At 41.5% G+C, this 25,812-nt stretch overlaps 1 protein-coding gene across 1 annotated transcript in view; it reads left to right on the plus strand.

Annotated features, from left to right (window-relative positions):
- Positions 1-25,812, plus strand: part of grm6a (glutamate receptor, metabotropic 6a) — a 68,627-nt gene that overhangs the window by 31,325 nt on the left and 11,490 nt on the right. The window contains 7 exon segments of the mRNA XM_036578080.1: positions 1,435-1,570; positions 13,664-13,818; positions 16,394-16,534; positions 16,791-16,991; positions 20,317-20,456; positions 21,509-21,547; positions 21,549-22,133. Coding sequence (XP_036433973.1) covers positions 1,435-1,570; positions 13,664-13,818; positions 16,394-16,534; positions 16,791-16,991; positions 20,317-20,456; positions 21,509-21,547; positions 21,549-22,133 — 1,397 coding nt within the window.

Consider the following 25,812-nt stretch of genomic DNA (forward strand, 5'->3'; position numbering starts at 1 on the left):
AAAGTTCAAACTAGATTAGATATTATATCTATATCTAAATTAGATATAATACCCTATATGGACAAAAGTATTGGGACACCTACACATTAGGCCTACAGGAGCTTTTATGCTATCCCATTCTAAATCCATAGGCATTAATATGGAGCTTGTCCCCCTTTACAGCTATAACAGCTTCCACTCTTCTGGGAAGCTTTCCACAAGATTCTGTAGTGTGTCTGTGGGAATTTCTGCTTATTCATCCAGAAGAGCATTTGTGAGGTCAGACGCCAATGTTGGATGAGAAGGCCTGGCTCACAATCTCTGTTCTACTTCATCCCAAAGTTCTTCCACACCAAACTCACCCAGCCAGGCCTTTATGGACCTTGCTTTGTGCACTGAGGCTCAGTCATGCTGGAACAGAAACGGGCCTTCTCCAAACTGTTCCCACAAAGTTGGAAGTGTACAATTGTCCAAAATGTCTTGGTGCTGAAGCATTAAGATCTCCCTTCACTGGAACTAAGTGTTCTAGGCCAACCCCTGAAAAACAACCCGAAGAGCATCATCCCTCCTCCACCAAAGTTTACAGTTGGCACAATGCAGTCAGGAGGGCACCATTGTGCTTGGTGATGTAAGGCTTCCATGCAGCTGCTCGGCCATGGAAACCCATGCCACGAAGCTGCTGGCGCACAGTTTCTGTGCTGATGTTAATGCCAGAAGATGTTTGCAGTTACTGAGTCAGCAGAGCGTTGCCGACTTTTATGTGCCTTGGCACTCGGTGACCCGCTCTTTAACTTTATGTGGTCTTACACTTCGTGGCTGAGTTGCTGTTGCTCTAATTCAGTGAGCTCTTTAGAACAACTCATTCACAGATGTTTGTAAAGGCAGACTGCATGACTAGGAGGTTGATTTTGTACACCTGTGGCAATGAGACTGAATGAAAGACCCTGAATTCAATGATTAAAAGGTGTGTCCCAGTATTTTTGTCCATATAATGTATATTCTAATACATTTATGCATCTGATATAGAGCAGGATTGTCAAACTCGTTGCAGGGCTGCCGAGCCTTGTGTGTTTCCTGTAACAGTTTTACCTTAACTTTACCTTTGACACCTTAGATATGACTCATCTGCTAATTACAAGGCCTTGAAGTGAACTGAATGAGGTGTAACTGTGCAGTGATGTGGCTGTCCAGTCTTGGATCAGGCCTTGACCCTCCTGAGACAGAGGCTTTTTGTATCTCACCTGAACCAAATTAGTTGTCCTATTAATATCCCGCACAGCACTGTACGTCCCAAAGTGCCGTAAAAGGTTGTCAAGAAGAGCATGTCCAAGACAGCTGTGTGCATTTATACCCATCTGCTGTCTCTAAGTTCTCAGGGGTCATTAATATAGATTAGAGCGGGTCACCTTCAGGAAGACAAATTTCAGCATCAGTGTCCATCTTCTCCTGTCATAGGAGGCCTGTGCATCGCCCAGTCCATGAAGATCCCCCGAGACCCCAAACCTGGAGAGTTTGACAAGATCATTAAGAGATTAATGGAAACCCCGAACGCCCGAGGGGTCATCATCTTTGCCAACGAGGACGACATCAAGTAAGTGTGGCTCGGTGAATGCTGAAGGATTTTATAGTCAACAATTCAGTAGTGCTGTAAATCTGGATGGTGGTGGCACCGAAGCTGTAAAAATTTGAGCAATTAGTTTTATGAGATTGACTCATTACTGAAATGATGCAGATGCAAAAATGGCTCACACCTGGGGTTTGATTGCTCCTCGTAAGGAAAATGGGGTTTGAAAGTGACAGTAAATGAACTGATACGTGTTCAATGTCAGCGGATGGAATTGCCTTCCAACATAATGATCTGTGAAATATTCGAGTGTCTGTTTCGTACACTGACAGGCCACTGCATTTATGGAGAGCAAAAACAAAGCAAAATTCAAAGACAGTATTTGAATCATTTCAGCTCATTTTTTAAAAGCAATAAAGCAGTAATGGGGTATACATAGCCATTTAAAGACCCCCCTGCACTGAGATTTTTTGGTAATAGTTCACTCCTCTTTATTACGTTATTGTGCTATATTGATTATTATGATTTTATAGATTGACTTGATTAGGTTGGCACCCCACTGACTGCTTGACACTGCTGGTCCACCCTCGGACCACCCAGATTATTGTCCCGCATACATGCTCTACCTTGTTTTTAATCTCCTCAAAGAGATTTTAAATGCACGCAGACTTTTATTTTAGAAATAAAATAAACTAAGACAAATATTACAAACACCTAAGAGAGAAAAAAATAATGACTAGGCCTGATACGAAATGGTTTTAGAGGAAATGTTGTTGCTGACACTGAGCTAGATTAAAATTATTTACTAAACTCATTTACAAAGTATAAATAAAGAAAGGAAGTAAATTGGACTATGAGTAGAAAATGGGCGACGATAAGTGGAATCTTGTCTAATGCTCTGCTTAAACACTGGTGGGCCACCTAAAAAACATTGAGCAAAACGTCAGGAAGCTGTAGTCAGCTTCTTGTCAAAATTTTCCCATTCCACCTTAAATGTTGCAGCAGTTACATTCCGGCGCTTCACGCACCATTTAAGGTGGAACGGAAAACTCGAACAAGAAGCTGGCGAATGAGAAGTGACTTCAACCCTTTAAAAAATCAAACGTTGAGAGACATTTTACACAAAACTATTCTACTTTTGAGGAAAAGTTTCCTGCCAGAGACGCAAGAAAAGCGGCTATAGGTGAACTAGAAGTAAGTCTACGATACTAGTACATTAGCACATACTGAGACATGTTTACAGCCAAGATGGTAAAACGTTACTTCAACAAAATGAACATAAAATGTTGCGGCTCCCAAGGTGGTTTGATTTTTTGTTGAAAGGACAAAGTGGCTCTTCCCAACACTTGGGTTGCCGACCCTTGCGGAAACATATTCAACTCGACTCTGCCTTCCTCAGCACTGGTCAACATTTAGTAATAGTTGTTTGACAATTATTTGTGGTTTAACATTTAATTAATAAAAAAATAATTAATACTGTTACAGAGGGAGTTAAATAGAGCGCAGTATTCCCCTCGCCAAAGTAAAAAGCACAGCATCCCTGTTGGTGAATGCAATGGGCGGTGAGACAAGGGGGTGTTTACAATTTGCATAATTCTGCATATTCATAAATCTTTGTGTTCTTAGTAAGGGTTAAGATTTAGGGATGATCCTGTGCCATTTAAATAGTGTTCTGTGCAAAACAATACTATATGAACATGTTTAACAACTCATTCAGCATTTTTTTTAATAATATTTAAAGTTTAAAATACGACCCTGGGGGTACTTTAAAGCTGTCTGTTGTGTTCTATTGTAGTCAGCCACATGCCTTCCGGTAATGCACTACAAATTCAGTCTCTTTTGTTCTAGATAACCCTATTGTCTGGAACAGGTCGTGTTGCAATGATGCTGTAAATACACTAATATTGTCATAAATGTGATGATGTTGCTGTGGTAACAAGGACACAAGTGGATTATTATTTGTCCTGGGTGACCTGTGTTCTGATCTGTTAGAGCTGGGCATTAGGAGAAAAAAAAAGGATGCAAAGCAAATGTTTGGGGTGGAAAACAAGACCCTGCATATTTGGTTTCATATCATAAGAAGCATAATTAAGAAGGAGTCCCTTTGATGTTTTGATAAGCTAATATGGGGCATGTCATCTTTGACAAGCATGCAGTCATGCCTGCATGAAAATTAAATTAGGCATTGAGTAGTGAAGCAGAGAGAAGAGCATGACGAGTAAGAGCTTGATGTGTGTCCTCAGATTAAATGAACATGACCCTGCTTTAAAGCGATAGTTCGACGGAATGTAGCGGACAATTAAATGGACAAATCGGGCACAAGCTTTGAGATACTACTGCAGTTTTTAGCTATGTGATATATAGGGTGTACAAAATAATGTAAACACCACGTGAAATACTTTGCCATTTTAGCAGAAACGCCTCTCATATACAGCCATACGCAAAAGATTGAACACCTCTTATCAAATGACATGTTGATTTGAAGTTAACACACGTAGTGTAGGGGCAGAGGCAGGTTGGAAATGTGAAGTAGCTTTATTAGGGTCAGTCCAATACTCATAGACACAGCAGGCAGGGGTCCAAACAGAGGGAGGTCCATACTCAAAAAACCAGAGAGTCTAGCAGGGGTCAAAAACAGGGAAAACCAACACAAAGAAAAAGACTCAGTACTCAGGTAGGAAACACAGAGACATCACAACTAGTGAAACAAACAAAGGGCTATATATGGGAGTCTTAATGTCCTAGAAATAAGCTGCAGGTGTGTGAGAGAGGAGGAGAGTGGGTGGAGCCAGGGAGAGTCCAAGTTGAGTCTCCCCAGAGGGGTGGAGACATGACAACACATCCTCTACAGAGAACACACTTAAGCACATTTTAATACATACATACATCATCTAAACCGCTTTTCCTTCTGGGTCGCGGTGGGGTGCTGGAGCCTATCCCAGCTCTCATTGGGCAGAAGGCAGGATACACCCTGGACAGGTCGCCAGTCCATCGCAGGGCAGACAGACAGACACATTCACACCTAGGGGCAATTTTAGCATGTCCAATTGGCCTGACTGCATGTTTTTTGGACTGTGGGAGGAAACCCATGCAGACACAGGGAGAACAGGCAAACTCCACACAGAAATGACCCTGGTCACCCAGCCGGGAATCGAACCCAGGCCATTCTTGCTGTGAGGCGACAGCGCTACCCACTGCGCCACCGTACACAATTACTGTTTATTTTCTGAATTTAACATGTTGAGAAAATACTAAAACATAAAATGAGGCCTGTGCAAAGACACATTAAGACACATTTTATATTTTGTGTTTATGTTTTTCCAGTATGTTAAACTTAGCAAATAAATAGAAATGTATTAACCATATATTATATAATATTAATCTTAACTAAGAAACATGTAATTTGACAAGGAATGTTCAAACTTTTGCATATGACTGTAGGTGCACTTTCTAGGTGAAAATCACTGAATTTATCTCATCTGTTGCTGCACAATTTGTCAGCATCCCTCTACTCATCAATGGAAAAAGACCACCATAGGGCCACTGCTCTTATTATAATGTGAACAGTTAGAGACTGTAGCCCAACCGTTGATGTTCAGTTTGTGTCAGTCATCCCCCAGCCCTTATCAACAGTCAGCTTCTGACCACTCTTGTCTAGATGTTTTTGCGGTGGCGGTCCACTCTCAAACTTATAGAGACACTGACATGCATAGAAACTCCAGCAACGCTGCTGTGTCTGGTACACTCGTACCAGCACCACTCACACTACCATGTCATTGGCACTGCTGTGCTGAGAATGCTCCACCACGCAAATAATGTTTGGTCAGTGGTGGTCCTGTAGTGGTCCCTTCCCACTGATGGGGGATGAAATGGGCCACAACAGACAGTCTGGAACTGTAAACTATATCCATTTCTATAGATAACAGTATGTCAAACTGTGACAGATAAGTCTATTTGAGATCACTTAACATAGTTTAAGCCAAATGTATGACATATTTGACACGCTATAGTAAAAGTATAGCGTAGTGTGCAAAAGTTTGAATACCCCTAGAAAAATAACATTTTTGTTGATTTTGTTGAAAACATATTGGAAAAGAGATAAAACATAATATATCAAATGGGTCATAACTTTTGCAAAGGACTTTTTTTTCCCTAATATGTTAAAGAAACAGTAATTGTGCATTAAAATGTGCAGAAGTGTGTTCTCTGTAGAGGATGCGTTCACTTATTTTCACTTAGAAAATCCAAAAAATGTCATTTGACCAGGAGTGCCCAAATTTTTGCATACGACTGTAATTGGTACAGTCTAACCACTTGAACTTTTTCTCGCCTCATTCTGTCTTGCTGGATCTGCTGCTCACTGCCTGGGGGAGTTTCTTTGTTCTAATCTTTTATGGAAATGAAGGAAAAGTACGGGGACTGTATTGAACATGTCTGGGGCTGTAAATACACTGTTTGCTGTTTCATATTTCGACATTACCCCAGAGCTTACAATGAGAATAATTTGTTTAAATATCATGGTTAAAATTGTTCAAATACATTTTATGTGCGTCAGCTGTTTACATGAGCCAAAAAGTTGGCTCACTCAATCTCATTAGCATGCTAGCTATTTTAGCAAGTAAGCTACAAGATCTGTATGCCCTGTATGTTCCCTTCAAACCTTCACTGTTAACACGTGTATGAAACCACGTGTATGTTCTCGCTTATATAAAGTGATCCCCAAAGTGTTATTTACGTATTTGCAGCATCTTGTCATAATTCCTCTATATATGAGTTTTGATCTATCTATCTATGAATCTTTGCTATACATTCGGCTGTTAAATATGTTCTGTGTATGATAAGCCTTTGAAAATGAATGTTTAAGTAGCCATTATAGTTGTATGTATTAATTCACTCAGCCTATCATAGAGGCACTACAAGTTCTTTGAAGAGCACATCTTGGTCTCCTCTTCTGTAATAACTTGAACAATTTCATCCCAAAGTAATCTGAGCTCTGTGCAAACCAGAGAGGAGAACATGAATAATCTAACTACGTAGATCATAATACCAGCAAGCTAGCGAAGAAGTATCAACGGAGGCACGAGCTGCTGTTTAAACCTCTGTTAGCAATAGCTGCCTAGTTAATCCTCAGAGACCCTCTGAGGGTTAATGTAGCTAAAGCTCCATATCCCATCAGTCCACACTCTAAACTGAGCTCCACTTACCATATAGGTGCACTTTGTAGTTCTACAATTACAGACTGCAGTCTCTTTCTCTGCATACTCTCACCCTGTTCATCAATAATCCGGACCCCCACAGGACCACCACAGAGCAGGAATTATTTTATAGAATTATAGTAAACTAACCAAAAATATCCAGACAACAGTGTCATGTGACCACTGATGAAGGACTAGAGGATGACCAACACAAACTGTGCAGCAACAGATGAGCTATCGTCTCTGACTTTACATCTACAGTCTTATAAAAGATGGCTCTTCAAGGGTTCTTTAGTAAAGAAAATGGTTCTATATAGAACCATCTATAGCACATTCTCTATCAACCCAAAGTACCACTTTCATGGTGCAAAGAACCTTTTAATCATGCAAAGGATTCTTTGAGTGTTCATGGTTCCATATAGAACCATTTTCTTTACAGAAGAATCCTTAAAGAACAAACTTTTTCAAATGTGTACAAGGTGGACCAACAAGGTAGGATTGTCTAATAGAGTGGACAGTGAGTGGACACAGTGTTTAAAAACTCCAGCAGCACTGCTGATCCACTCGTACCAGGGCAACACACACTAACACGTTAATATTGCAGACGTCAAAACTATGAAGGAACACATACAGAACTATGTATTAAACATAAAAGTGTTAAACAAACCAGAATGTGTTATACTTTAGATTCTTTAAAGTAGCCACCTTTTGTTTTGATGACAGCTTTGCACACTGTTGGCGTTCTCACAATCAGCTTCATGAGGTCATCACCTGAAATGGTTTTCCAACAGTTTTCAAGGAGTTCCCAGAGGTGCTGAGCACTTGTTGGCTACTTTTCCTTCACCCCATCACTCTCCTTCTTGGTGAAATGCCCCTTACATAGATCTGGAGGTGTGTTTGGGGGGTCATTGTCCTATTGAAAAACAAAAAATGATGGTCCAACTAAGCGCAAACCAGATGGGATGGCATGTCCCTGCAAAATGCTGTGGTAGCCATGTCTGTTAAGTGTGCCTTTAATTTTGAATAAAACACCAATATTGTCACCAACAAAGCACACTCACACCACCTCCCCCTCTACAGTTTACAATGGGAATCACACATGTAGAAACCATCCGCTCATCTTTCCTGCTTCTCACAAAGACATGGCGGGTGGAACCAAAAATCTTGAATTTCTACTACTCAGACCAAAGTACAGATTTCCACTGGTCTAATGTCCATTCTTTGTGTTTCTAGGCCCAAGCAAGTCTCTCTTGTTGTTGTTCTTCCTCAGTAGTGGCTTCTTTGCAGCAATTCGGCCATAAAGGCCTGATTCACACAGTCTCCTCTGAACAGTTGATGCTGAGATGTGTCTGCTACTTGAACTCTGTGAAGCCCTTATGTTCGCTCTAATCTGAGGTGCTGTTAATTTGTGGTTTCTGAGGCTGGTAACTCTTACTTATCCTCTGCAGCAGAGGGACCTCTTGGTCTTCCTTTCCTGGGGCGGTCCTCATGAAAGCCAGTTTCATCATAGCTTTTGATGGTTTTCGTGACTGCACTTGAGGATACATTCAAAGTTCTTGCAATTTTCCGGATTGACCGACCTTCATGTCTTAAAGTAAGGACGGACTGTCATTTCCCTTCACTTAGTTGAGTGGTTTTTGCCATAATATGGATTAGAAAAGTAGATGAATAGGGCTATTCACTGTATAGACCTGTGTGCCAACCCTACCTCCACACAACACAACTGATGGTCTCAAACACACTAAGAAGGCAAGCAGTTCCACAAATTAACTCATGACAAGGCACACCTGTTAATCAGAAACCATTCCAGGTGACTTACTTATGAAGCTGATTGAGAGAATGCCAAGAGTGTGCAAAGCTGTCCTCAAAGGAAAAGGTGGCTACTTTGAAGAATCTAAAGTATAAAACATATTTTGGTTTGTTTAACACTTTTTTGTTGAATACATAATTCCATATGTGTTCCTTCATAGTTTTGATGTCTTCAGTATTAATCTAGAATGTGGAAAATAATAAACATGAAGAAAAACCATTGAATGAAAAACTTGTGACTGGTACTGTTTCTGTATATACATTCTCTCAATATATATATATATATATATATATATATATATATATATATATATATACATAAACTTGATCACTTTAAAACTTAGTAAATAATCTGGAGTGACAATGTAAGTTAGTTCAAGATTGGATTCAATATGTATCATACTTTGTAAATATTGGCCTGTTTGGCTTTCAGGTGACTTCTGCTTGTTTTGTTACTGATTATTTACCTGATCTTTGACTCCAGTTACTCTCATTAAACCTGCAGACAGCAGTGCACCTAAAATTCTGACATTTCTTGAATGCGAGCCGAACATGATTTGCGCAACACGGCTGCAGAGGGCTTTGACCTGACCCGCTGTGCGTGTTGTATCTGCCTGTAAAATGTCAGTTGGGAAGGGCAGAGGTGTGAAGGCTGTCTGCGTGTTCGGCCTTCCTGATTTTATCTCTGGCTTTCGCTGACCTTTCGCTATTCCGCTGTTAGGCTCTGATATTTAAGACAGGTACTGTGGCTCTCTCATCTTGACAGCACCTTGTTCGTAGACTTGACAGCCTCAATGGCTGAAGTTCGAAGGAAGAAAAGCCCCAAGTGGAGATGGAGAGATGTAAAACATTTGCCTTCAGCGGCGGCGCTCTGGAGTGACAGACTGTCAGTCTGAGGTTCAGGGTCAAAGACTTCAAAGCCTCAGTCAGGAACTGCTGAAACAGGACATCATCCCATAAAGCCTGTCGTTAAGGTCAATGAATCAAATGTAAAATTGTGAGCTCCAGTAAACGCCCAGTTAAGTCCTTATATAGAGACATTTATTTGCTTCATATCATTGCTGACAAAACCTCTCATCTCTCAAATGGTAACTTTGCAGGTAAAGAAAAAATGTTCTTAACATGGAATTTCAAGTATTTTTACAAGAAGTTTCACATAATTTAATGACTGAGATGTAAACAAAGTCATTTGGAGTGGCTTCACTTTAGAGAAACCTAACGATTTGAATTTTTTTACAGTGGTGGTGATAGGAACCAGGGGTCGCAATGTCTACGACACAAAAATACAGCCATTTTATTTACTATCCAAAATGACCGGTCAACCTATACATGTCTTTTGAGTTTTTCTGCGTAGATGCTTTTATATGTAATGTTGTTAATGGTGAAATAGTGGTAAAACTGAAAAAATAAGTTTTCTTTTGGGGACTATTTTGTCTCACAACACTCTGCATGTACCACTCCACCAAGAATGGATTAAAAAAATATATTTTAGGCCAAAAGCTTCACAAAAACTATAGTAAAACAATGTCTTGGGCATCAGGCAGTGTATTTATAGTTACTTTGTTTAATAACTTCAGTGCCAGTTTTAGCTTTGGGCCCTAAGGAAAACAAAAAATTAAAATGAAATTCAGGAGCTAAAGATAAAGTGTAGTGAAATGGCAGATAAAATAAAATACTACTAGTAGTACTAATAGTGCTGAAGGAAAGTAGTACTAATAGTACTACTAGTATTTAAGGAAATTAAAATAGTGCTCAGATAAAGTGCAGTGAAAATTTTAACTTAAAGTGCTAAAAATAAAACACAGTAAATAGCAACTAAAGTAAGGGATTAAAAGAAACTGAAATAGTGATTAAGATATATACATCTGCATCTACAGAAAGCTCCGTACTGTATGGCTGAAACACAAATGGCTTTATATAGAGCATTCATTGCATTATTTGGGGTATAGAGTTCAAATTTTCTTACCCTCGTAAAGCGCTGCATAGGAAGTTTGGGGCAATTTCGGATTCACCCAACGGCAGAAAGCTAGTCTTTCTGTGAACAACAGCAGCAACAAGCAACAAGCTTTCAAACATATTTGATCATTTGCTCGCCCTATAATGAGACAAGAGTCTGTGATAATGACTTATGAACATGTACCTATCTGCATTTTGTTGTCTCATTTCACTGTCAGCGGCTTTTCTGTCATGTTTCAGCCCCGATGGGTCATGACACTTCGAAGCAATCCTGTCACATCTGCTGCTACTACATCTGCATGGATGGCAAATAAAGAACAGCTCATTGTTGTTACACATGCCTAGTCATACTTTGACTGAACATTACGAATTGCTTAGGCCTATTGGGGCACCCTGCACTCTTCAGAAATGTATAATGGCTTATCTAATAAATAACGTTAAAATATATGACGACATTCTTGCCATGGGGGCTTCCCCGGCAGGTGGGGTGCCTATGCCACTTAAAGGAAGAACCTGCACTGAATAGCTTATGAGGGAGCCTTTAAAGGCGTTAAACTCTGGTTCCTACGAAGCTCTGCTGGTAACATGCCATATAAATAACAAGAATGCTATTATTGCAGATCCTAATGCGTGACCACGACTTAGTAAGGCATGGGAACGAGATCCTAATGCGTGGCCACGACTTAGTAAGCAATTGGAAGAAGATAATTAAGTTGTGGCCACGACTTAGTAAAGCGTGGGAACGAGATCATGCCTTATTAAGCTGTGGTCAAGGATTAATTATGCCATTTCTATGCCTTAACAAGCTGTGGCCATGCATTAAGATCACATTCCCATGCCTTACTAAGTCATGGCAACGCATTATTTTTATTTACATGGGATGTCACCAGCAGGGCTCCGTAGGTTCCCATCACCACCACTATAAACAATTCTGACTCTGTAAGTTTCTCTAAAATGGAGCATTTCACCCCAAACCACTCTGACTTACATTACTTTTTCATTATTAATTTTGAAAAATCGGTGGAACTCAGTGGAAGATTTTGTTCCAACTGAACCATTTCTGCTGGTCCATTCATCATGACATGTTCACACAATGAGCAGCTTTCCAAATGGTGTAAAAAATAAATAAATAAAAAAGGACAAGCTTTTCAGCGATGATATGTTGCTATTGTTGGAAGGCCCTTGGCTTTGCAGCATCAAAAGCTGGCCTGCACCTTGCAGGGGTTCCTGATTGAGTCTTTAATCTGTGTGGCATGTTGCTGACAGGTTGTCCACCAGGCTGCCATGGACAAACGTGTGCTCTGCAGTTTCACTCTTATTAAAGCTTGTAGGACTGTGAACAGACACTGCCTACCGACATGGTGTGAACAGGCACCTTACGCTGGTATGGGAATTCGATAAGACGTAATGATGTACCACTGTAAGTGACTCACTCGCTTGAGTGAGTTTTAAGAAGTCAAATTAGAACGGACTGTCCTATTTGTCCAATTTAGTCAGCTCTTGTGCCTGTTCAGTTAGATTATCTCTGGTGGTTCAGTTGAGTCAATACGACACTTATTTGTGAGACAGGACATGGTGGCCTTCTGGGGATTTTATAAAGTGACCATCCTTGTTGATGTGTGTGATTCCAGTGGTCCATTACACAGTGTTCCAATCACTGAAGTAGTTTAAGAGCTGAAGAGAGTCATTAGGATTAGCTCTTATTTATTTTAGAGGGTTTTGCTCAGTTCTCTCTGAAGTGCATGTCCTGGACACCGCTGTGTTTTCTTCATGAGGAGTTCTTCTGAGCCAGTGGCATACAGTACTGTGCAAAATTCAGAGACCACCCTTGTATTGATTTCATTTCCAGTCAAAATGGCTATTAAGTACAAGTTTTTGGAATTTTCAGCATCAGGAAAAAAGCAGAAAACATATATTCAAAAGAATGTTATAATATAATAAAATATAATAATAATATAATATAATCTATATAATAATATAATATTTAGTTTTTCAGTATTTAGTGTGTCCACGCTTTACCTTCATTACAGCTTCTGTTCTTTTCAGAAGACTCACTTTCAGAATTTTTTCAAATCAATATTTTTCCACACCTCCAAAGTTCAGTCCTAGAATTTGGCATTTAGCATTTTCACATAATCCAAGTAATCACAAACACATTCAGTGATGTTGAGGTCTGGACTCTGGAGTGGACAGTCCATTGTCCAGCTTCTTTGTTTGATGTGTCCGTCTCCTTTTCTCAGTGAGGTTCTTCTTGAACAGCTACACATCCTTTCAGACCCATAGCGCTGAGTCGTCTTCTCACAGTGGAAGGATGGACAGAAACACCTGTGGATGTTTTCAGATCTGAAGCAGCTTGATTTTCTCCTCTCTCTCAGAGATGAAAGCTTTAAGTGCTGTTTATCTGACAGGCGCAGTTTTGGTGTCTACCAGGTCTTCCAGGTGGTTGTTAGGAGCCCCATTTTTCTCTGTAGGTTTTAATCAGTTTTTGAACTCCAGTTTTGGAAACTCCTGTTTCTTCATCTATTTTTATTTGACTCTTCCCCTCCTAATGCAAGTAGATTGTTTTATATCCAATAACACTTTATTTGGATAGTCCACTTTAGATGCTCATGTTACATTCAACTAAATATCTACTAAATTGACCTTAATTTTCTTTAACTCTAAATCTGGCTCTAATCCTAATCTTAACCTCAACCCAAAACCTAAACCCAACCCTCACCCTGGTCCTAGCTTTAACCCTGGCCCAAATCCTAACCCTAAACCCCATCACTGTTTAGAATCAACTGAGTTTCAACAGATAGTTTGTTAACAATTTCTACATCTGTAGATAATCTATAGGGGACTATCCAAATAAAGTGAGACAGAAAAATCTGAATAACTTAATAACTTAACGGCCATTTAGACTGGAAGTTAAATAAAAGACAGGTGGTCTCAGACTTTTACACACTACTGTAACTCATTAATTTTACATGATTAACCACATTAGAAAAGTGGACAAATAACATGAGTCGATCTTAGATTTGTTTTTCTGTTCTTATGAAAGATATATAGAAGAATTTACTGTGTATATGAATTTCATATGCGTTTTGGATTGTTTTTTAACCTCACGTTCTTCCACTATCTCAGAGTTCAGCTTCATTGCTCTGTCTCTGTGGTGCAGGCAGGTGCTGGAGGCGGCTAGAAGAGCGAATCTAACAGGCCACTTCAAGTTTGTTGGGTCAGACAGCTGGGGAGCCAAGAGCTCTCCAATCCTGGACCATGAAGATGTGGCGGAGGGGGCGGTCACTATTCTGCCCAAAAGAGCATCTATTGAAGGTAATGGCTGCTTGAATAACCAGCACATTTACTCAGCTCAGATCATTTGCATAAAATTCATCCAGCAAGAGAGAGGAGACATAGCAGGGTATGCATCAGCGGATGCTATGTTGGTCAGATGTGCACATCTGTCTTATGATTCATTCGGTTTCATGTTATCTAAACAATTCAAATGGAAAAAAAAACAGTATTTGTATTGTATTTAGCATGATGTCACAGAGTGTACGCTGCAAAAAGCACCACAATCTAATACACGTAGCTGCGGGTAGGTCTGGGTGGGCTTGGGCCTACCCAGATTGATCACCTGTCTACGAAATTGATTGAGGAAAGAACATTTATCAAGCCAAATTTTTAAATAATGTACTTTGATTTGTTTTCTATGAGTGCTGTCACTGTATTACAGTGAATCAAATTATTATGCTCTCTGCCAAGCTCTGCCTTTATTTACCAACTCTCCAATCACTACACATCAACTGTTGCTTTCCGCCGTTGTCTCAAGCCCTCAGGCCATTGTCAGCATGCCAGTGTTGAATTTGAAGCTTCAGCTGTGGGTAAAAGAGTGACTGGGGATGTGAAAAGTGAGATTTTGTTCTGTAGAGTATGTTGTTTTCTACTTATTGTCAGTTTTGCTACAGAAGCTGAAATCTAATGTTACTTGGTGTAGGTTTTTAAGTCTGCTGTGTTTTTCCACTTCTTTGCTGATCTCAGCTCAACATTAGTTGTGTCATGTTTATTGGGCAAAAGTGCTTGTGGTGAGCAGATGCATGCAGTATAGTCTTTATAGTAAAGGGTGTTGCTGTGTTTGTTGTGTTTATGTGAATCCAGTGTTGTGGTTGATTGAGAGAATATGGTGGTATCACCACAGAGTTTGTTGTGTTGGAATAATCAGGGAGATGACTGCACAGCTCTCAGGAATAGGCTATAGCCTGATGTAAAAACATTGTAGGACATTGGAGCGTTTGAAAATTCTATTTATCAAATTGGCCCACCCACTTTTTTCACAGGCCAACCCAAAAGTTGATTTCTGCCTATGCCACTGCCCGTGTCCCTGGCTACTGTGCCATAACCATGATTATTCACATCCTACAATGGTGCCACAGTAGTCTTTAACCCTCTGGGGTCTACGAACATGCTCACTTGTCATATTTGATGTTTCTACACATGTTTCTCTATCTTTGCGATAATGCAGTGTAGAAATATGGTTCAAACATTTCCTGAACCTGCAGTGTCGCCCTTTCCATTTCATCTAATTGCAAGATCATATCTGACTCACTTCCGCAGTTATGAGACTATGAAGAGCGGTTGAAGTATACACCATGTTTAATTGGATTTGTGTGTCCATGTATATTTTGTTTGAAACTGACCAATGGACTTTCAGAAAATCACTAAGGACTGACCCATCACGTCTGAAACCCTCCATTCCTTATTCAGTCCACATTGGAGACACACGTGAAATGGTGTGCAGATAGTTTACAGTGGCTGAAGCAGTTTTGGAAAGAAGTGACAAAGATAATTGATGCATTTTGATATGAAACACATGGGTATCATGCTATATGCAAGAGCCTTTAAAGGCAAAGAAGATATGAAAGAAGATATAAAGATATGTAAAAATTGAGAAAATGCCCTCAGACCCCAGAGGGTTAAGGTTAGATTTTCCATTTAAAGTTAAAGAAAACCCTCCTGATGATATATCTTGAAGGTGGGAGGAACATCTGAAATGCTGCAGCTGTTTTGGGGTGGATTTTTGGTTTACATTTTATTTATTTATTTATTTTATTTTTTTTCTGTCAGCCGAAGTATGCAAAAGCAAGGCAGGTAACTAACCGTACGGCTAAGAAGCTGAATGTCTTATTTTAGCTATATAGCTGTGATAAATTATCATAACTCATCATTACAGTGGAGAGAATGGATTACTTTAGCAACAGAAATGAGGAGGAAGTCAGATGAGGAGAACAACAAGCTAAAAGCTAAAGCTAGCAAAGTAGCTACTTGGCTATCTAGATATTTTACCTCAGTTTGACTTCTCTTCCTGGTGAAAAGGGTAAAAAATGTCTCTGGCATCCGTTTCGTGCTGAATAAATATCGAATCACTGTTTTCTTTATGATTTTGTTTGATTACTGAGGTAAGAGCTATGCTAATGCTAGCTTTATGGTTTTGCTAGCCTTTAGCTCAGTAGCTATGCTAGCAGCTTGGATTGGATTCCCAATGATTCTGTGATTTGTGTAATGTATGGTGGGCATTATAGAGAGAGAACAGTGATAAACAAGTAACCTGAATGACATAAAATTGTAAATTCTGGCAAACCAGTGAGGCTGAGGGATATAATGCTGTGCTGGACACTGCAGAACATGACCAATAACATATTCAAATCTAGTTTTAGGCCAGACTGCCATTTTATTATTCATCCATTATTCATTTCGTTTTTGACCTATTTTTGCTTGTTGGATTTTTCTATTGATATTTAGTCTAACTCAGCGTGCTAATGATTTAGCACTGAAAAGGCTCTGTTAAAGCCTTAAAATATACTTCATAGACTCTCTCAGTTTCTAACCCAGAGCCCCTTTTTTTCGCCAGGTTTTGATCAGTACTTCACGTCCCGCTCTCTCGAGAACAACCGCAGAAATATCTGGTTTGCTGAGTTCTGGGAAGACGACTTCAGGTGCAAACTGACACGTCCGGGCATCAAGCTCGACCCTGAGAAGAAGAAATGCACAGGTGAGGCTACCTGATAAGTCAGAGAGAGAAGAAGAGAGGGAGAGAGAGATTATTGAGAGTCGTCTCTTAAAGAGCACCATTTGATGTTTGTGACAGGGACAGGTGACTTGAAAGGCCTTAAATTCTCTCTTTGTCCTACTTTTCTGATCCCTCTTCACCTTCTCTTTCCTTCATGTCTCACCTTTTCTGCTGTTTCGCTGAATTTACATCTTTTTTCCCTACCTCTGACTTTCTCTCCCCTCTCTCTCTCTCTCAGGTAATGAGCGGATTAGTAGAGATTCTCCATATGAGCAGGAAGGAAAGGTGCAGTTCGTAATCGACGCTGTGTATGCCATGGCTCACGCTTTACACAACATGCACCAGGACCTGTGTCCGGGGGCCATCGGTGTCTGTGACAAAATGGACCCTGTGGAGGGACGCTTACTGCTCAGCTACATCCGCTCTGTCAACTTCAATGGTGAGTCCAGATTGACGTTATAACCAGGTAGTGACATGTATGTAGATTAAAGCGATTTTTCACCGACTTTTCATTCGACTTTTTTTTCTTAGGCAAGTGCGTTATCTTGAGAAAAGAATATGTTGTACTAAATGGCCATTTCCAGTGAGAAATAATCAGTTGTGAGTAACAAATAGGAGTGATTTATACATTTCTAAGTGCATGTAGCTATGGCAAGCAGCAAAAAAACAGACTCAAAGCTTTGAGTGTGGCTGCTGAATGTCTTTTTTGTTGTCATATATGTGACACACAATAACTACTTTGTGCATGCACGACTGCCAAAACAGTCCATCTCTTTAGTACTTTTACTATTTATAGACAACAGGTTCATACACTGTCAGAAACCACATAAGCAGGTCTACAGTTTGAGGTAAAAATGTGATGAAACAGTTTGCACAATGCTAACTGGTGTGGTATATATACACCAATCAGGCAAACATCATGACCACCTCCTTGTTTCTGCGCTCATTGTCCATTTTATGAGCTCTACTTACTATATAGGTGCACTTTGTAGTTCTACAATTACAGACTGTAGTCCATCTGCTTCTCTGCATACTGTGTTAGCCTCCTTTTACCCTGTTCTTCAGTGGTCAGGACCCCCACTGACCCTCACAGAGCAGGTACTAAAAACTCCAGCAGCACTGCTGTGTCTGATCCACTCATACCAGCGCAACACACACTAACACACCACCACCTCGTCAGTGTTACTGCAGAGCTGAGAATGATCCACCACCCAAATAGTACCTGCTCTATGGGGGTCCATGGGGGTCCTGACCGCTGAAGAACAGGGTAAAAGGGGGCTAACAAAGTATGCAGAGAAACAGATGGACTACAGTCTGTAACTGTAGAACTACAAAGTGCACCTATGTAGTAAGCGGAGCTGATAAAATGGACAATGAGGGTAGAAACAAGGAGGTGGTCATAATGTTATGCCTGATCGGTGTATATACATTACTTGTTAGCTACAGTAGCCATGTAGCTCCAGTGCAGAACTAAAGAAGCAAACTCTGGACAACAAACATGTCTTGGCTGATCAAGAACATTTGGGGTGAAGGGGAAAAATGTGTAAATTAGATTTTCCCTGGACTATTCCTGTAAGCTCTGCTGTTATCACTGTGTAGCAGGCATTTTTTATCCTAAATGTCTTGGTGTAGCACAGTTTTCCTGAGATGAGAGGAGCTAAAAGCTCTTGATAGGGAGTTACAGATGGTGATTCATTACTGTGTGAGCTTCCAGACACGAAGCAGGTTTGTGGCGTTGAAGCGTTTGCTTTGAGTTGCACTGGGGCTGCTGTAGGTTAGCTAGTTTGTGAAGCGTATTGTGTATCAATTCCGCTCCCATGCCCCACAGGGATACTTCATTTGTGTGCATAACTCTGGCAAATAGAGGGCAAGCATACACTCCACCAACCAGAGCATATCTCTCTTTCTGTCTCTCTTACTCTGTGCTCCTTCTCGCACTCCCCATCCCTGCCTGGCCTGCCCCCATTCCCCCCCCGCCCAACCCAGCATTTCCAAAAATTTCTCTACCCCCACTTGGCCCACGTAAGAAGCTTCTACAAAGAGAAGTGTCCATTAAATTTTTTACTCTGCGCTGTAGTTCGACTGCCATCACAAAAAGGACACTCTGTTGCGCAAGGAATGCCTGGAGAAGAGCATCTGAACAAGGAATGTGCATTATTTCATAAGAAAAAACACATTAAGTAATTATTTTCTTCCCCGCGTTTCAAATGACACTCTACAAAAAGACAAGAGGAAAGCCTCTGTTCCTTTGGTGCATCCGCAATGACTCAAGCTGCTTATCAAAACGATTAGGAACAGCGAGTCTTGTCGAATTATGCAGAGTAATTGATGTAATGCAGTAGATCAGCCGCTTGGGATTGACGGATAAGAAATAGAAAAGCAGCTCTCGCAGGCATGCTGCCCCTCGCAGGACGGACCGTGCCATTGCTGCTGTCTTCCGCTCTTGCTTATTCTCCGTTTGCTTTGAAAATCTGATCAGGGCCAAAAATAGAGCTCTCTATATGTAATATTCATCAGGTTAAAGTATGCATGAATGGATCATCCATAAGCAGCAGCTGTTGGCGGGGTAGAAGTAAGAGAACATGGAAAGCTCAGCGGGATTGGAGAGGCAGGAAACAGAGGGGACTAGGGACTTCCCTCACGCATATAGCCTCTTAATACTGCTGCACTCAGAGTGGTGGTGGAAGGGGGGGATTTGAGTTTACATCAATATCATGGTTTGCTTTTGGTACTACATTGCCAGTTAAAGGTACTCACTCATCTGACATGGAGGAAAAGCTAGTTTTGGCTGTTCTTAAGCTGTACAACACGACACAAAGATTACGACTACTTATTTTCTGTTTATTTTTGTCAGTTTTAAAATGTTTGTATCATTTTTCATGTTCTCTCAAATTACTATTTCATGTTTACCTACTTGTCAATCAAGTGCATTAACCTGCCCCTATGAAGCGCAACCTGGTTCTTTTTTCACCCCCATTTTGTCCAATTCCATCCGCTAGCTAGGTGTCTCCCAATCACTAATCCAACGTCATTGGAGAGCTCAACACGCTTGGAGGAGAACACTAACTGCCAACTCTATCAGCTAACAGACACCCACGTTGACTAGAATCTCTCTGAGGGGTTGAGGGAGAAGGAGGACCATCCTACCCACTCAGAGCGAGAGGCCACTTGTAGTGTCATCACAGGGATCAAACTTGCAATCTCCTGGTGCTGGCACATCTCATGTTTATAAAGGCATTTTCTAAACCTCTACCTAGTGCACAAACAGTTCATCACAACCACAACGTGAGCAACACCTGATACATCATAATTACCATAATCGTTTTACCATAACCTGTTCATAAACACGCACATAAGCCTCATTTGAAAGTCAGAAACCTTATACAAAGAAGCTGAAGCCCTTTGATCAAGTCGACTGAATAAATCTGACATACATTCATGCTTCCATCTTCATTCTTGTGAGAAATGTATTAGAATAGACGTGTGCGTTTTGCTGTGTTTACTGAGTTTCTTGCTGTGGTAACTGAAATTGTTTGCTGCACTGTTTGCTAGACTAATTATCTCAGTAATATGTCTGCAGCTGCTGTACCTACAATCTTTCAATCTAGCAGCCCCTAGTTGAGGTGAGGGTGAGCGCTGTGCAAATGCTGGGCCTTAATAATGGGGCCTGAAAAGTTAGCTTCAGTCTCTGGTATTGGGGTTTGTCTTTTTCTGGATAATGTTTATTAGATCTGAATCCTGTGTTTTCTTTGTGCTCTTTGCAGGCAGCGCTGGCACTGGCGTTCTTTTCAATGAGAATGGAGATGCTCCAGGCCGCTATGACATCTTTCAGTATCAAATGACCAACACAAGCAACCCGGGATACAAAGTCATCGGCCAGTGGACCAATAACCTCCGACTCAATGTGGGTTTACTCTTTTTTTATGACACAACATTAGTTTGGAAGGGCAATTCAGAACTAATGATCTCATGTCTGTACAAAACATTGAAATACACCATGTTTGCAACATTCTTGCAACATGCTTGTTATGTTCTTCTATTACTGTCCCTGCTGAGCTGACATGTGAGTGTTTTCAAATTGTTTTGTATTCTTGTTGATGCAGAGATTTTTGCAAATGTTGTTGGTGCGGAGGGTTTTTTTTTTAAATAGAGAGTATGTTTTTTTCAAAAATATCTGGATATTTGTGGATGAGGCCTTACAGCTTCTCCTAATAGCAAGTGAGCATTCAAATAAAGTATTGCATCACGCCTTTTTGAGGTTACAGAAACAGGGATAGAAAGTGGGTCTCCATCAAAAACAGCATATTGCATCGCTCTACATCGTGCTCTGCCATTTGCATGTGGTGTAGACAGCTTTATTAATTATTATGGAAGCATTATGGTTCATTGTGCTTGCTCACATCTCTTGCTGTTAGGACATGGTGTTAGTTTATCAAAAGTAAATTCTGTAGTCAAGTGTTGAGAAATAACACACGTCACCCTTGGATAGTGGTTACCCTCAGCTGAAGGTTCAGTCTCAAGTAGGCATCTTGGAAAATGAGCTTTGCACTGCAGTGCAGTAGGTTGCAAGGTCTCTTCCTTATGCAACTCTATCAATAGGCAGTGCTCTAGATGTGCAACCTTTGTCAGACCTTTCTTCTCCTCACAGGGAATGCTTGCAAATGCAAATATCTCAGTGAATATGTTTTCTTATAACAGCATCAATGACGTACTGTTAGTCTCGATCATAGTGGTCCTCAAGTCCTGGGGATCTTCTGCTCTGCACAGTTTCAAGTATGGTACACCTTATTCAGCTCGTGAGATAAGCCAGGAAGTCTTCAGGAGACTCTGGATTCCCTGTTGGGGCTGGGAATACTTGAATCTGCTCAGCACAGCAGATCCCGAGGACTGGACTTGAGAACTGCTGCGCTAATGTACCATGCACACTTTGAACCCACCCTGCTCTGTATGTGTCAGGTAGAGGAGATGCAGTGGTCCGGAGGCGACCGCCAGATCCCCTGACTCCGTGTGCAGTTTCCCATGCCGGCCAGGCGAGAGGAAGAAGATGGTGAAGGGTGTCCCATGCTGCTGGCACTGCGAGCTGTGCGACGGCTATCAGTACCAAGCGGACGAGTTTGCCTGTGAGATGTGCCCCTTCGACATGAGGCCCACACCCAACCGCACAGCCTGCAGGCCCACACCCATCATCAAACTGGAATGGCACTCACCCTGGGCCATCATCCCTGTCTTCCTGGCCATCCTGGGCATCGTGGCAACTCTCTCTGTCGTCATCACCTTCATTCGCTTCAACGACACACCCATTGTGAGGGCGGCCGGCCGAGAGCTCAGCTACGTACTGCTGACTGGCATCTTCCTCATCTACCTCATCACCTTCCTGATGATTGCTGAGCCAGGTCCTGTGGTGTGCGCTTTCCGAAGGCTGCTGCTGGGGCTGGGAATGTGTATCACCTACTCGGCCATGCTCACCAAGACCAACCGCATCTACCGCATCTTCGAGCAGGGCAAGAAGTCGGTGACACCGCCCAAGTTCATCAGCCCCACATCTCAGCTCGCCATCACCTTCATCCTCATCTCTTTTCAGGTGAGAATTTCATTTGATCTCTGACCAGAAAAGCCATGGGGCAGTCATGGGCTGGAGGTTAGGGAACCAGCCCTGTGACCAGAAGGTTGCCAGTTTGATCCCCTCTGCTGACAGTCCATGACTGAAGTGCCCTTGAGCAAGGCACCTAGCCCCCAGTTGCTCCCCGGGTGCTGTGGATAGGGCTGCCCACCACTCTGGGCAAGTTTGCTCACTGCCCCCTAGTGTGTGTGCTCACTAGTGTGCATGTTTGTGGGTGTTTCACTGCACGGATGGGTTAAGTGCAGAGGTCTAATTCCACAGTGTGCAAACACAGTTGGCTGATGGTTCTGAATTCAAACTTGTGATCCAGTCAGATTTCAAGAGCATAAAGCAAGATGTGTTAGATTAGAGTTGAAGCTTTAAGGGTTTAGGGCCCATAGGCCCTGTAAGTATGTGGTCTGCATAGGATGCGTTTCGTTGGTTTAGGCAACTACCAAGCATAGCAAATTCCAGTATTCTGGACCAGGCAGGAGGGATGACACTGTTTGCTTGAACACCAGCCCGTTTCCCATAGGTAGTCAAATGTACCCCCTTCAATATACATTATTTTTTATTTTAGGCAGTTATACATTTAAACAAAATGAGCAAAAGAAAACTGCAAAACACTAATGAGATGTATCTACACACTCCCCATTTTTTGTCTTCAGTAATGTAGTCCTTTTCACCCTGCTCATCTCTCTCCTAATTACAGAATGCTTAACAGAGGACAAGTGTCTTAATAGCAGAGCTCCAAACAAGTTTGAGGAACGAAAACATAAAACTGCAATGAACAGTATTTTGCTAGGAACAAAAAGGACCCCCAAAACTCAATCATACTCCAATGGGAACTCCACAGATTTTTAAAAAAATGTATACATAATTAAATGGTTGAGATGTAAGCCTCACTCAGAGTGGTTTGGTGTGAAAACTTACAGAAGTCAGAATTGCTCACAGTCGTCGTGATGGGAACCAGATGTCTGAAAAGAATGCCTCTAAAGCTCCCCCACAAAAGGTTATTACATGAAATGGTCACAGATATGCCATCTGATGCCTTAGAAATTGTTTTACGTTAATTTCGGGATAACATTTTGGACTAAAACGTTTTTTTTTTATCTATGCATGGTGGAAGGTGCATACAGGGAAAGGTGTAGTGTTTGTCCTGCACAATTTACTATTTTCTCTGCTCCCAACACATTTTACCCAATTAACAACCTCATTAACAAGCCTGTCCTGCGCTGAAAATCTAACTAGCAACCATTTTAGGATGTGTTTTTGCATTTTTCCCCAGTAAAACATGGCCATTTCCTAACCTGCCCACAAGTAAATTACTGCTAATTGGATTTTAACATCAGAGCTAACATTTCTCCAGTTGAATGATGGCTGGAAACAGCATTTTGAGGAACTCTTGCTGAATTTAATCCATGTTCAGTTCAGACAAACCACTGAGCTGTTTATTGGCTAATGTTTATTACTTTTTCAACTATTCATACTTTGTATAATTTAAGAAATATTGTTCTCAGGCCTGGTCCTGGAGTACCCCCTGTCCTGCATATCTTTGTGTTTCCCACCTCTAACAGACCCACGTCATCTTAGGACAGGCTTGCTAATGAGCTGATTATTTGGGTAAGGGCGTGTTGGGAGCAGAGAAAATATGAAAATGTGGACAGGTGGTCCCACATAGAAAAATAACTCACTAGGCTCGACTGAAACCAACACCATATTGTTGGCCTACCAAGACACAGACATTACTCCGTAGGCTATTGACACTGTGCATGCCTTATTTTTCATTTAAGCACCTGCCCTCTGCATGCTCCTGGTTCTGATATATTGCCTGGTTTGACACCAGAACAGCTGTCAACCCGTTCTGCTTCTGTAGTGTTCCAGAAGTAACTGCTCTCAGCGATGTTTCTAGGTTTAAACAAGTGCAAAATACTGAGCTGTGGTTCTGTAGATTAAAAAAACATTGACAAAGGTCTCACCAGCCTTATCTTTTTCTATCCCTAGGGAAGTGTTCTGAATTATTTCCGAATACAAAGTCTAATAGAAAGGCACACTGCTTGACTCAGTGGGGTTCAGCACACTGTTGATGCTGCTAAGCTGCCTGCACATCTCATCAACTTGAGTGCTCAGCCTCACTCGGCTTGTACAGAGAACGGGGCGAGCTCACTGATATGCAGCAGCAGCAAATTCTGTGTCAGTGTCATTCACAGATGTGTGACTAATGTGCTGGAGACGGGGAGGGGAAAAAAAAGCCCCCCCCGCTCCTTTCCACCATCCTGAAAAGTTCCAGGTGCTAAGTAGCTCCTTGTTACTGCTGATGTACGCTTTTGCAGGGGGAATATTATTAAAGGCATTGTGGTTGCAGCTTAGTGTGAGCGTGATGTGCATGAGTCAGTGGAAGTGGGGCGCGGGGGAGAGGAGATTAGCGGCCCACAGGCGGCGGATTGATTGACAGCAGGATGCGTTCCTGCTCCGCCCTCCCGAGCGTGACGGCTGAGGTGTCAGCGAGCCCCAGCGGTTTCTCCTGACAGCAACATCTGTCTCCACGGCAACATGCGGCTGTTCTGCCTCCCCTCCTGGCCCTGGAACTTTCTCTTCCGGACGTTTCTGGAGTTACCTGACATGCCCCTGCGAACAGGTGGAGAGATGCTAGGGTGGGCGATTTCCTGTTTGGAGCAGGCGGTGTTGTCTTCATGCGCTTCCGACATCCAGCTGCTGCAGTCTGAGGAGGCCTGCCACCGTTACAGGCGAAGGAAAGACTAATGCTGTGGAACAAGCGTGTGAGAGCAATGAATGCTGCAGTTTACTCTGTCTCTTTCTTTCCCTGTGGTGTCAGGAGGGTCAAAACCCCTAAATTAAACCTCATTAAGTTGAAGTTTAGTAAGGCCAATTAAAACAATTATCTTGTGCAGGTCTAAAACAAGGTTCTTTCCGCTGAGTTTTCCACTGCAAGCCAAGATCTGCACAAATCTTTCCCACAGCAAAAACAACAGATATTAGCAGTTGCTTGAATTCCCTCATTATAACAAGAGCATGTTTGCGTTATTAAAAGAATTTTTCATAATTTGAAGATGGTTGTTTCTGTTCCACTGAACAAAGACCAAACCACTCAAATAAAACTGAATATTACCGTGTTTGAATTAATGGGACTGCGAGCAATGATTCAGTTAGTTTGGCCGTAGACTCATTTTTTAGCACTGATGGCCCTCGTGTCTACATTTAATGCAGTTTAATCAGATTGCAAACTTTATATGTGATAATGTATGGCTGATTTTCAAAGGTATACTAGTATCACTTGAGCCCAACAGGTTTTTCTCAGTTACGAGATGGGCAAAGCATCGAACACTGTTCTAGCATCAACTAGGGATGTGCATTCTGACTCGTTTTGATATTCAAGGATCCAGTTTTTTAGATGGTAACACTGGTGTCAGATGAGTACCAGAGGCTGCCTCTTCAGATGAGCTAATGAGCTAGCACCGCAGGCAATACTAGTGTTGGATGATGATACGTTTTCATCTTCTACCCAAGGTATTTTCTCCTCAGTAGACAATGTGCTAACATATTAGTTTGTCAGAGAAATATATTTTCACTGTTTCTGAACATCAGCTAGAACAGTTAGCCTAATTAGCAATAAAGCAGGGCCAGAGCTGGTTGCGCTATT

This window comes from Colossoma macropomum, unplaced genomic scaffold, assembly GCF_904425465.1.
Source record: "Colossoma macropomum unplaced genomic scaffold, Colossoma_macropomum, whole genome shotgun sequence".
NCBI lineage: Eukaryota > Metazoa > Chordata > Actinopteri > Characiformes > Serrasalmidae > Colossoma > Colossoma macropomum.